The sequence below is a fragment of the Benincasa hispida genome, chromosome 4, assembly GCF_027475165.1.
Source record: "Benincasa hispida cultivar pf3 chromosome 4, pf3_genome.v1.1, whole genome shotgun sequence".
Lineage (NCBI taxonomy): Eukaryota > Viridiplantae > Streptophyta > Magnoliopsida > Cucurbitales > Cucurbitaceae > Benincasa > Benincasa hispida.
In genome coordinates this window covers 64,793,734-64,805,396 of record NC_143481.1, presented here as the reverse complement: position 1 = coordinate 64,805,396, position 11,663 = coordinate 64,793,734, and the positions used below count along the sequence as shown (strand labels likewise).

Sequence of the window (11,663 nt, the reverse complement as noted above, 5' to 3'; positions counted from 1 at the left end):
TAACGTAACTTCACATAGTCATGACATCAGCAAATGGACATTTGACATTTTCTTTAAAAAAAATTGAGTCATTTGCCATTCTTGACCTTTAAAATGTTGCCGGTTGTCATCGAGATTGGCAATTGTAGGGAACTAGATTAAAAGTGTGAAGATCAATTGACCACAATCTCTTGAGACAACTATTTCTCCACCTCCAAATCATTCAAACTCTTGTTGGAAGTTCGAAACACAAGAATCAGGAGGAAGGGCTCCCAACACTACTAAATAGAGAACTTGCGTTTTAATATGTGAAGACAAATAAACCTTGAGCATGGACGGGACGGCTTGTAATCCATGTATCCAACCAAAGCCTTATTGTTGACCCATCTTCCACCCATCCGAATCTGAATCTCTGTAGCCTGAAGACTTATTTTGAATATTGAACTAATACCAAACTATGAAATCTCCTTACCATGGCAATGACGACAAGGATTATCGACTCCATTGACAAATGCTTGAAGTCTCTTGGTCATACTTTTCTTTCAATTAGTTACCAAACCTCCGAACTCCAAAAGACGGACTCCCACTTCCAACCTGTCCAGAAATATTGGCTACATTCATCATGATATTGTGGTTTATGTGGCGGGTCCGCCGTCCCCTCGATAATCCTTGTCGTCATTGCCACGTAACAATGAATATTCCATAGGATTTTGTGATACCCTCAGTGCTCCTCGTTACAAATCTCCCTATCTGATGGGGCCCATAATAATCATCGGACAGATCCCGGCTACGACCAGCCGACGGATGGTTCAACTTTTTGAAACTTCAATTCCAAAAACTTGTCCTAGTTTCTCTCACCAGCTTACAAGCCAACAGATGACACAGATCTTACTCTTTTCACCATCTACAATACTTTCCCCCTTCAATGGTATCCTCCATCATCTCTCTTTCCCCTGTTCTTACTTCTGTTTGTTTTTGGTGTTTCATTAGTTTCATATGCTGATTGTTGGTCTTTTTTTTTTTGGGTGTTCCAGAGAAGCAGCAGAGATGGAGCAAAAAGCTAATTTGTTCTTCAAGACAACATGTGTGGGTTGAATCATCGCTGTTCAAATCTCGAAGCAAAAGTGGGTTTAGAAAATTTAGAGCTTCCAATTCATCAGCAGGAAGTTATGGCGGATCTGCTGAGATATCTAAAGGTCAACCGGCGCCATGGATTTCCACATGGCCAAGCAAACAAGTTAGTAACTTACAAATTGCAAGCCCCCACCTCTCTCTCCATAATTTCAAATAGATTTCTCTTTTCTTTCCTCATCACTACGCTTCTCAGATCCTAATGCCTTTCAGTAAGGTCAACTCCACAAAATTTGCATATGCCATACTCGTCAAATAAGTTTGCAATTACTTTTTCTAGCAAAAATACTATTGATTTTTTTATAACTTTTTACTACCCAATTGTATAATTCGTATTACATAGGTAAGATTAAAAAAAAAAGATAGAACATAATGTAAAATAAATTACAAATATGACCAAATTTAAATAGTCTATCGATAATAAACCATATTATTGGTAGGAGTTTATTAGTAATAGACCTGGTAAGAGTCTATAGTTTATAGAAGTATAGACTTGGGAGTCTATCAACAAAGTTTATCACCGATAGACTTGACTATATTTACAATTTTTTTTTTAAAATGATGTTATACTAAAAATGCTACCAATTTCAATTAAAAAAAAACTACAAAATATATAATATTACACTGACTCAAGTAATTTCTTTAAAGAAACAATTCATTTCACTTATGTAATACTTTATTCTGTTGCCAACTCAAACATTAAAAAAAAAAAAAAAAAAAACTATGGTTACTTTCCCTTTTTGAAGTCTAAATTTTAATTGATTTTTTTTAAATTAAAAAAAAAGGGTTTAATTGCACATTTGAGCAAAGTGACCCACAAGCAATATTTTGAAAAGTTTAAAGAAATTATTATTCACCCCCTTATAATAACAAATTTATTAGGTTATAATCTTTTAGACACAAATACCTTTTAACAGGCTAATTTAACTTGTCCTCACAATTAGTAAAAAATATTTATATTATTGACCTTAAAGTCAAAAGGTTTGATTTTCCATAGTCATATTAAAAAAAAAAATAGTTATGATTAGAAAATTCTCATTTTTATTGTTCTAAACAAATTTTAAAAAAATGAATTAAATAACAAACCATTTCAAAAGTTTAAATGACAGAAATCTAAAGTTGGAGTAAAGTTGTGAGTTAACTGAAACAATAAATTAATATGAAAGACGCAATTAATAACAACAATAAGCTAATTAGATAAATAAAAAGAAAAAAAAAATGCGAAATATAAAGAAAGTAAGTTACGGTCACAATCTCAACGCATTTTCCTGTGCTTTAAAAACTGTCTCGCTTTGTGTGAGAGAGAGGGATTGAAAGTACATTCCCTGATTCCTCATCGGTCAGGTCATCCTCAAAACTCCAACCTTTACACCATTTTAACGTTTCTCCTATTTTCTTTGTGTTTGTTTCTCTCTAACGCTTTCTTTCTTCACTCTCTCTTTGTTATTTCCTCTGTTATTTGCAACAAAACTGACTCCTTTGATCCAATCCTCTTATACATTCCAATGCCCAGATCCCTCTTCTTCTTCTACCTCCCACTCCTCCACTTAACTCAACCCTCCATTTTTCTTTGATATTATTCACAGCCTCAGCCTTTTCATCAACACCCACCTCCCAAAATGAAGGGTACGAGTCGTTTCGTCACGATCGGCCTCGTTGCCGCTTGGTACTCCTCCAACATTGGGGTTCTCTTGCTCAACAAGTATTTGCTATCCAACTATGGTTTCAAGTACCCGATCTTCCTCACCATGTGCCACATGACCGCTTGTTCTTTGCTCAGCTACATTGCAATTGCTTGTTTGAAGCTTGTTCCTCTCCAGACTATTCGATCTCGTGTTCAATTCTTTAAGATCTCTGCCCTCAGCTTTATCTTCTGCATCTCCGTTGTCTTTGGTAACATTTCGCTTCGTTATCTTCCCGTCTCTTTCAACCAAGCTATTGGAGCCACCACCCCTTTTTTCACCGCTGTTTTTGCTTACCTGATGACCTTCAAGAGGGAGGCTTGGCTTACTTATGTTACGCTCATTCCTGTCGTCACCGGGGTTGTCATTGCCAGCGGGGTATGAGCTCTTCTTTTCTTTATTTTCCCACTAATTTCTTTCTTACTCTTTGAATGCCTAATTCTTGTCCTGATTTAATACTTTGAATTCTGGGGTTCTTTGCTTGGAATTTAATGCGCTTATTCTTTTCGTTAAACTTGAATTGGTAATTTTAACGCTAAGTTCCTCACCTACCGTTTATTGTGTTCTTTGCATAAAACCCAAAGATATATGTATGTATGCTAGAGTGGAAGGAGATGGTTTATGTACCTCTTTTTACAATTTTATCTGGGAATATCGGCATGGGAGCGGAAAACTACTATTTGGACATGGGGGTTTCGGTTTATCATATCTATGGACTTGAGCTGAGATTGTTCCTTAGCGTTGTATTAGTTTGATGAAAATTACTTTTGCGGACATCGGGGTTATTGTGTGTGTGTATTGTGTTTTGTGCCTGTGTTTGCACTTATTCAATCACTCTTAACAGTGTTAAGTTTTCTCACTTTCTTATCTGCTTTCATTTCGTTCTACCCTATTGTCAATATTAAAAATAAAGAGAGCACAGAATTTGGCTCTGACATTTTTCTATCATGGCAACAGGGTGAACCAAGCTTCCATCTATTTGGGTTTGTGATATGTGTTGCAGCTACCGCTGCAAGAGCTCTCAAATCTGTACTTCAAGGAATTTTGCTTTCTGCAGATGGGTATGACTATTTCTACTCTTCTATTTAATATCATTGTAGTCTTTTTTTTCCCTAAACGGTAAACTTCAAACATCTAATGTTCGTATACGGCCTTTAATCTTATACAGAGAGAAGCTGAATTCCATGAATCTCCTTTTGTATATGGCTCCTACGGCTGTTGTTTTCTTGCTTCCTGCAACACTTATTATGGAAGATAATGTGGTTGGTATCACACTAGCACTTGCTAGAGATGATATCAAGATCATCTGGTACCTTCTTTTCAATTCGTCACTGGCATATTTTGTAAACCTGACAAATTTTCTGGTCACAAAACACACCAGTGCGCTGACCCTTCAGGTATATTTCCATTTTTGTTGTGTGCTGTTGCTTGCTACTGTTCAGAATATGACTGGATTTGAGTTAATTTATGTAGAACCATATTTTTAAAAATGATGAAACTAGTTCAGGGCCCAACTTTATTTGTTCTTGGTTGATTTGAGATTGACTGCATTGTTGAAGAAACATGATTATACAAGTTTCTTGTGAATGGAGTTATGGAAAAAAGGCTTGTACGTTGAAGTCTTTATTAGAAGATCACTGGATCCAAATATATAAACTGATAGATTATGATGGATTTTAACTATTCGGTATCTTCGTAATACTTTCTCTTGTGCGTGGGGCTCTCTGCCTAGCATGGAACTGCTGGTATGAAATGAGCCAGATATGATTGTAAAATTTAAAATCAAGATCTTCTGCTTTTTTACCAGATAAAGAGAGTTTAGTAAATTCAATCATTTGAAATATTTGTAACAGTCTTTATTTTAATCAGTTGTTTGTATTTGGGCAACTGTCCTAGCTTTATCCTATTGCTGAGGCAGGTCCCAAATGGTTCTCTATAAATTGTTCATCTAGGTTGTTTTTTTATATCGACTGAAGGGGGAACTTTTTCTGATTTCCTCTTATAAGCGCATTCCTACTTTCTAATGAGCTAGCGTGGGTAAAAGGGATAACAATCAACCTCCAGATTCTCCCAACTTTGATCTTGTTTGTGAGTATTGTTAGAGGCCTTGACATGTTCTTAACACTCATATTTAACTCAGTAGGTTATCTAATGATGAGAAATACAAATGTCAAACAAGAATTAACATTATGATTATATCTTTGTTGCCTTGGGTCAAACCTTGATATATTCTATTTTTTTGCCATTATATAACAAATAAAAACTCAAGGCTATGCTTTTGTTTGTAGCAAGTTCCATGTCTTTTTTTTGAAAAAATACCCAAGTCCTGTCAATGTCGGGTACACACACGTACCTTCTGAACTTTCTATGAATTCTCATTTATTTTGTCTGTTTCAGGTACTAGGAAATGCAAAAGGGGCTGTAGCTGTGGTGGTTTCCATTTTAATCTTTAGAAACCCTGTCTCTGTTACTGGAATGTTCGGTTATACGCTCACAGTAATGGGAGTCATTCTCTACAGCGAAGCAAAGAAACGAACAAATAAAAGTTGACCATGCCATAACTCAAAGTGAGTTGCCTTGCCATTGTTTGTTTTGTTTCCAAATCAGTGGGAAATCTACTTGCAGCCAAGGGCGCCAAGTAGTAGTAGTGGTTGCATTCTTATTAGCAAATTGGTGCCATAAAATTTTTGCTCGTTTCTTATCTTTGATTTTTTTCTCAGAAAGCATAGAAAACTGGCTGCTTCTATTGTATCAGCAACAAAGGGGGGAATAGTTCAGGAATAGAAAGTTAAAGAAGTGAAACAACATAACTCTGTAACTCAGGTTGAGCTATGGAGGAATATTCTCATTCTTTCAGGATCAGGAGAAGGCATTGTATAATTGGGTGGCTACACAAATCATTTTTCTATTAACATTTGTTATATTTTTAATCAATGAGGAGAGCCATTAATAGCTCTGCTCTTAATATCACTCTCTTGCTTTCTCTCCCTGCCCCTCCTACCAACGTTTTAGGCTCACTCCCTCTCATTATTTTAACTCACAATTTTGATGGTAACGCTCTGACGTTCACAGTAATATTTAAGAGGAAACTTTGGAAAGAAGATGAGATAAAGAGCTAAAGCACCGCTAGATAAGTAAATAATATCTTCAAGCTAATATGTTCTCGTGATTTTAACAAATGAAATTTAACATATATTTGTTTGAGTTCAACTACACATGGGTTGACTAGATTCAAATTTTTAACTTAGTTCAAGAGTATTTGTCTAGACCAGTATTTTAAAATGTCATTTTGGACGTACGCTTAGGCTCAAGGTGTAAGTTTGGCACCTTGCTTTAAAAAGGGGACTCACAAAATAAGGTGTGCCTTAGGTGAACCTTTGAGAAGCCTCATGACCAAAACTCCAGGCCTGGGGACTTTTTAATTAATTTTAAAAAATAGTTATAATTAAGATTTTTCCTTTATTAACTAAAAAAATCAAATGTACTAAGCCTAAATACAAAATCTCATGTGTAGGGATCCTTTTTTTTTTCTTCCATATTTTCACTTTTAACTATGCTCTCTTTTTAATGTAACATATTTATATATAGTGCCCTTAAGAAAAAGTTTGTGCTTCTTTCTACTTCTTGAGCTTAAGTTTTAGAAGACTATTGCACTTTATTGCGTCTTGACCTTTGCAAAATACAGCTTTGGCCAAAGTACTAAAATATTTGATTGAGAATAGCAATGATGATGCTATTCCTTTTAACAAAGGCAAAATAAAGGCTTAAAATTGTTAATTTGTTACTTATTTCATTGAGATTAACCCTTGTTTATTCTTACAGAAGTTAATAAAAATGAGAAACCATATGAACATGGCCATTATACATGCATAATTGTTGAACTAACATTATAGTTTTTTACCAAAATGTTAAAAAATCCAAATTCCCATCTCCACATATTGGTGAACTAAGAAAACTGTTCAACTGAAAGAAAATTTTGTTTGTATAACTCATTTTTTAACATTAACATGTGCATGGCTTCAATTAGTTCCCTCACAAAATTGTGGTTACACTTGCCCCTTTCCTTTACACATTTTTTCTAAACTAAAGTTGTAATCCACAATATCTGTGGCATAATCTTTATAATTAATACCCCTCCAAATATGCTCTCATAGACCTTCTTTTATATGGTACATAAAAAAGAAAGAATATCTTTTGAGTATGGTATATATTAAATGATCATATGTTAGTTTTCATAAATCATAATATCACATTACTAAAATATCACAGAATAAGTTTCGCCCCCCCTACCTTATGGTGTCAATTAGAAGAGAAATATGTCTCTTTTTCCTCTACTCTTAATATTTTATTTTTTGGGTACTCGATCTGCAGCTTTCTGGGCTACAGGATGAAGTGAGAAGGCTTAAAGCAAGTTCCTATTCTCGCCAGAAATATTTTTTTCAATGAAAACACAATGCATAATGCTCAAAATATGCAGATATGCAAATTCTGGAAACCATATAGAAGGTTTGCACCTCAAATATCGATCAAATTCAACAGTTTGCCCAAATAAACACACGAGCTGAATTGATGGTAAACATATATATTTTTCCTTTACCCTTTTTTCCATCTCAAAAACATAAAATTTTAAGTTAAACACATTCAATGTAAATAGAGAGTTAGGTCCGAAACCGTGAATGATGATACGAGAATTGGAACTTTAAGCTTCAGGAACAGGGGCAGCGGAGCGCTTCATTGATGCAGACTTGATCAGGTGGTTGTAGCTTCCCTTTTCCTTGAAAAGCTGAGAGAAGTGGTGTTTGCAATATAGAATACCTTCTAATGCTGCATAATTTGATGGGGATATAGCACACCCACCATGAGAGCACTTAAAACAGGATTTGTGATAGGATTGGCTTTCAACCGTTACCTGCAAGTATTTGTAATAACAAATTCATATAATCCTCTATGAAACTATCCATTATTTTTCCTAAAAGTAATAATGTTGGGGTGTTGGAGGAAAATGGAAGTTCAGACTAAAAGTAATATGTGATGAATATTTGAATCTATGCAACTAAGAATATTCACTAATCCCCAATGGCACTGTTCAAAGTTTTTATCTTCTAAGCTTTATAGCAAAACTTATAAATATTTTCAACATTGAATCAAAACTAAGTAGTCTGCTCCAACAGATCTTCATTCATACATTAATGCATCATAGATTGGATGTTCCAACAGATGTTCACTCTTCCTTTTGTTAAGTGGGAAGGGGGATAATGAATTATTTGTCAAAATTTCAGTAGGTGGGTTACCTTCTCTAATGGATAGACAGTTTTGCCACAAGTAGCACATTTGTCTTGAGTACCAGAAAACATGCCAGCAGCTTTGCTAGGTGACCTAGTCTGAAACCAGTCGTGGTTACAAGAATCAATGGCAATACACAGCATAATTTTATCTTCTTGGAGAAGAAGCTTTCCAATATCAAATTACAATAGATTACAACAGGAAATTACCAGCTCTGGAGTCAACTTCTCAGCTGACTTGGCAGCTGTAGAAAATGAAACTCAAAAACAATTAAACATGTGAAAGCAAAATTTTTGGAAGTGAAACATAAGGTTAACCGAAAGAAGATCGAAACATACGTGATTGGAAGTTCTTGTTGAAGTTGCCAGTCTCTTTGAAGAGCTGCTCAAAATGAGGCTTACAGTACAGAACACCTTCCATTGAAGAATAATTGCTCAGCTGAAGGCAAGCAGAGACCGATGTTATAAACAGTAAGATAAAGTTCCATATTTAAAACAAAAACCACATCCAACAATCCAATCCTTGCAGAAAATCTCTTGTTATCGTTTGAATCAAGATCAGGAGACATTGTACTTGATATTTTAGCTCCTATTCGCTGTTAAACTATACTTGGGAACCTTTGATATATAGGCTGTGTTTATTTGTGATAGATACATCAACAGATGGATACTTGAGGCAGAAGTTGATACCACATTTAAATATCCTTTAGAAAATAGTTTGGCAAGAGTAGAAATCATTATTAAGAATAAATATATTATAACCAATCAACATAAACTTTTAGGTTTAGTTTTCGATTAACATGGTATCAGAGCTTCTAAAACACATATAAAGAATAAATATATCCTAAGTCTATGGTGCAGTGGCGATTTAGCTATATTAAAAAGATAAGAATCCAGCTCAAAAAACACATTGCAATACCTTTAGAGTCCCTTTGCAGTGGCTGCATTTGAAGCAAGACTTATGGTAGGAAATTCCATCAGCAGAGAGCTGCTCCACAGGGTAGACAGTCTTCTCACAGGCCTTGCACTTTTGTTGTGTGCCAGTGAAAGACATAGCTAAGCCCTTGGATTTAGATCTGAGCCTTTTTCACCCAACCAACCAAGATGACAAGCAATCCCCAACTCTCAAACCTAACTTCCCTTCTCTGTTTTGTTAGATCAAAATCACAAGAACTACATTAAGATACTCCTCAAATCAACCTCTATTTCATAGAAGAAAATGCAAAAATATTTGAACAGAGAGAGATTAACTTCAAACTCCGAAAATTCAAGATTAGATAATAAAATTGCAACGAACAAACATGCCTCAAACCAATAAATTCAGAACCAAGACTGTTTAACCACAGAAACAGGCAAACAAAGATCTTAAAGATGAAAAATCAATCGTGATCTGGGAGTTGGGAAATGTGAAACAAAATCGAGACAAAATGACAAACCTGAGATTAGAACTTGGAAAAACGGTGGATCTGTAAACCAAAAGTGCCAAAACAAAGAACCCAGAAGCAAAATCGTGAGAGAAATTCGAGATGGGGAAAAGGGTCGAGGGGAAAAAGGAAGAAAAATCGAGGGAAGAAGAGAAAAACAAGAAAAGGGATTGGATTGGACCCCCTTTTGGCGCAGCGTAGTGGGAGTTTTATGTTCGAATTTGGGATAATAATAAAGAAAAAAAAAATTAAAGAAAGATTTTATTGATTAATGTATCTGATTACAACGCATTAAGAAAGAATTAAAATGGAAAAGAAAAAGAAGAACAAAAAAGATAAACATAAAGATCAGGTTGGCGAGAATTATGACCCACCATTAATTTGGCTCCTTCAACGACCGAGTTAGCTGTTACGATGACGCGCCTCCTCAGACGCCATTGCCATGGCTGTTCCTTGTTGGTTCCTAAAAAATCAACCGTTGACCCTCCCAACCTGGACCCATTATCCACATCCACCTCATACATTCCATATATATATATATATATCTAAATATATGTTCTTCACTTCTTCCATTTCCCTTTTTTTTCCAGCTTTGAAACAGACTTGTCTAGTATGTCAAAATTCAAATTCAAATTTTTATGATATATGTTTATGGCCTAAATAAAGGGAAAGATGTTTATGTTATTTAGTTTCAGGAATTAAATTTTTTTTAATATAGTTTAGTTGTTAAGATATTAAAACTCAATTTTTGTTTTATCCTTACTATGCTATATAGCATACTTTTAATCGATGCTACCTATTCCTATACTTTCTTTTTCTTTTATTCATATAACTTTTAAAATGTGTTACGTATCACAATCTCATTGTCGATTGATTAGGCTATAAAAATAATAGTATTGTCGAGTTACACCTAATTTTTTCTATTCATAAAAAGATCCAAATTAACTTCTTATTAATATTAGTTCAGTTTTCCATTTATTTCCCAATTAATGTTTCCTAAAATCAAGTTAATTGATATTGTCTGTTTCTTTCCTTTTCAAGGAACAGAGAAGAAACTACAAAGCATAAATTGGGAATATAAATGCTAACATGGTAACATTATAGTATTTAATTATAAAAGGTTGAGTTATATCATGAATTGGGTTTACCTTTTTTTAAAAAAAAAAAAAATTATTTAACTATTATTAAGATTTATTTTTATTTTGATTTTTAAAAATTAAGTCTATAAATACTTTTTCGACTTTCAAATTTATTATTTTTTTGTTATATACTTTTTATTGATGTTTTTAAAAATCAAGCTAAATTTTGAAAATAATATTTAAAAATTTATTTTTTTCCTGGAATTTGGCTAAAAGTTCATGTAATCAAGAAAGATGCAAAATTAAGAGAAAATATACTTAATTTTTAAAAATAAAAAATGAAATGATTACCAAATGAAATCTAAAATTATAGCGTATGATGTTTGATTTGGTATGATTATGGTTTTAAAATTGGATTACATTAAAAGAAGAGGGATAAGAAAGTAATTTAAAGAATCAACCTATCTATTTCTTAATAGTAGTTTGATCATGTTGTATTTTGTATAATGAAAACTAATGCACTAGAGACTTGAAACAATATTATATAAAAGTGGTTGAGGAATACAAATATTTTAAAAGGTATTGAGTGGGATGAAATTAAAGAAACCTATGAACAAATATCTTTATCAGAATCAGACGAAGCATATTTTAATTCTTGAATTTGAGTGGATTTATTTTAATGTAAATTAATTTCAACAGAACCAACTTTAGTAGTCAATTTGTATATATGCAAATATCTCATATTACTCTCAATTTCTTTGAACAAAAGATCAAGTAACCTAATTAAATTTGAATGGTTTGTATTGGTCATGTTTTCAGATAATCCATGATTTTCAATGCCTCTAATTATCTCAAGTTATTTTTTTTAACATTACGTGAGAATGAGAATTCTAACTTTTATCCTTTTAATCCAATTTAGAGTCAATTTGTTAATCTCAAGAATGACATATTTTAAGATGAATAATATTCAATCTGAAATCGACTATATTGAAAAGTCAAATGAAAATGTTGAAAATATTGAAATATCTCTTTTAATTCAAAGGAACAAATTTAAAAGAGAGAAGGAAATATCAAGACAGCTTGGGT

General features: G+C 33.5%; 2 protein-coding genes across 4 annotated transcripts; one reads left to right on the top strand and one right to left on the bottom strand.

Moving 5' to 3' along the window:
- The first annotated feature begins 568 nt into the window (after positions 1 to 568).
- Positions 569 to 5,762, top strand: LOC120076773 (putative sugar phosphate/phosphate translocator At3g11320). 2 transcript variants are annotated; one of them, XM_039030678.2, is made up of 7 exons: positions 569 to 907; positions 1,014 to 1,216; positions 2,697 to 3,170; positions 3,750 to 3,853; positions 3,961 to 4,189; positions 5,190 to 5,359; positions 5,513 to 5,762. In XM_039030678.2, the coding sequence occupies exons 1-6, from the start codon at positions 733 to 735 to the stop codon at positions 5,340 to 5,342; spliced, it is 1,338 nt and encodes a 445-aa protein (XP_038886606.2). In that variant the 5' UTR covers positions 569 to 732; the 3' UTR covers positions 5,343 to 5,359; positions 5,513 to 5,762. The 2 variants fall into 2 exon arrangements, with proteins under 2 accessions (XP_038886606.2, XP_090169105.1); XM_090312979.1 differs by having other exon boundaries at positions 603 to 907; positions 5,190 to 5,762.
- A 1,516-nt stretch (positions 5,763 to 7,278) lies between these two features.
- Positions 7,279 to 10,151, bottom strand: LOC120075041 (LIM domain-containing protein WLIM2b). 2 transcript variants are annotated; one of them, XM_039028190.2, is made up of 6 exons: positions 9,873 to 10,151; positions 8,994 to 9,219; positions 8,414 to 8,513; positions 8,285 to 8,319; positions 8,084 to 8,173; positions 7,279 to 7,701 (listed from the first exon to the last, which is right to left on the bottom strand). In XM_039028190.2, the coding sequence occupies exons 2-6, from the start codon at positions 9,126 to 9,128 to the stop codon at positions 7,492 to 7,494; spliced, it is 570 nt and encodes a 189-aa protein (XP_038884118.1). In that variant the 5' UTR covers positions 9,129 to 9,219; positions 9,873 to 10,151; the 3' UTR covers positions 7,279 to 7,491. The 2 variants fall into 2 exon arrangements, with proteins under 2 accessions (XP_038884118.1, XP_038884117.1); XM_039028189.2 differs by having other exon boundaries at positions 9,511 to 10,103.
- Positions 10,152 to 11,663: the final 1,512 nt, after the last annotated feature.

What these genes read in the sequence shown, in the direction of transcription:
- LOC120076773 (XM_039030678.2), top strand. Translation starts at nt 733, where the DNA reads ATGGGGCCCATAATAATCATCGGACAGATCCCGGCTACGACCAGCCGA. An exon ending in AATACTTTCCCCCTTCAATG is followed by an intron (nt 908 to 1,013) that starts GTATCCTCCATC and finishes TGGGTGTTCCAG; the next exon opens with AGAAGCAGCAGAGATGGAGC. An exon ending in CCAGTGCGCTGACCCTTCAG is followed by an intron (nt 4,190 to 5,189) that starts GTATATTTCCAT and finishes TGTCTGTTTCAG; the next exon opens with GTACTAGGAAATGCAAAAGG.
- LOC120075041 (XM_039028190.2), bottom strand. Translation starts at nt 9,128, where the DNA reads ATGTCTTTCACTGGCACACAACAAAAGTGCAAGGCCTGTGAGAAGACT. An exon ending in ACTGCAAAGGGACTCTAAAG is followed by an intron (nt 8,514 to 8,993) that starts GTATTGCAATGT and finishes GCTTGCCTTCAG; the next exon opens with CTGAGCAATTATTCTTCAAT. An exon ending in CAACAAGAACTTCCAATCAC is followed by an intron (nt 8,320 to 8,413) that starts GTATGTTTCGAT and finishes CATTTTCTACAG; the next exon opens with CTGCCAAGTCAGCTGAGAAG.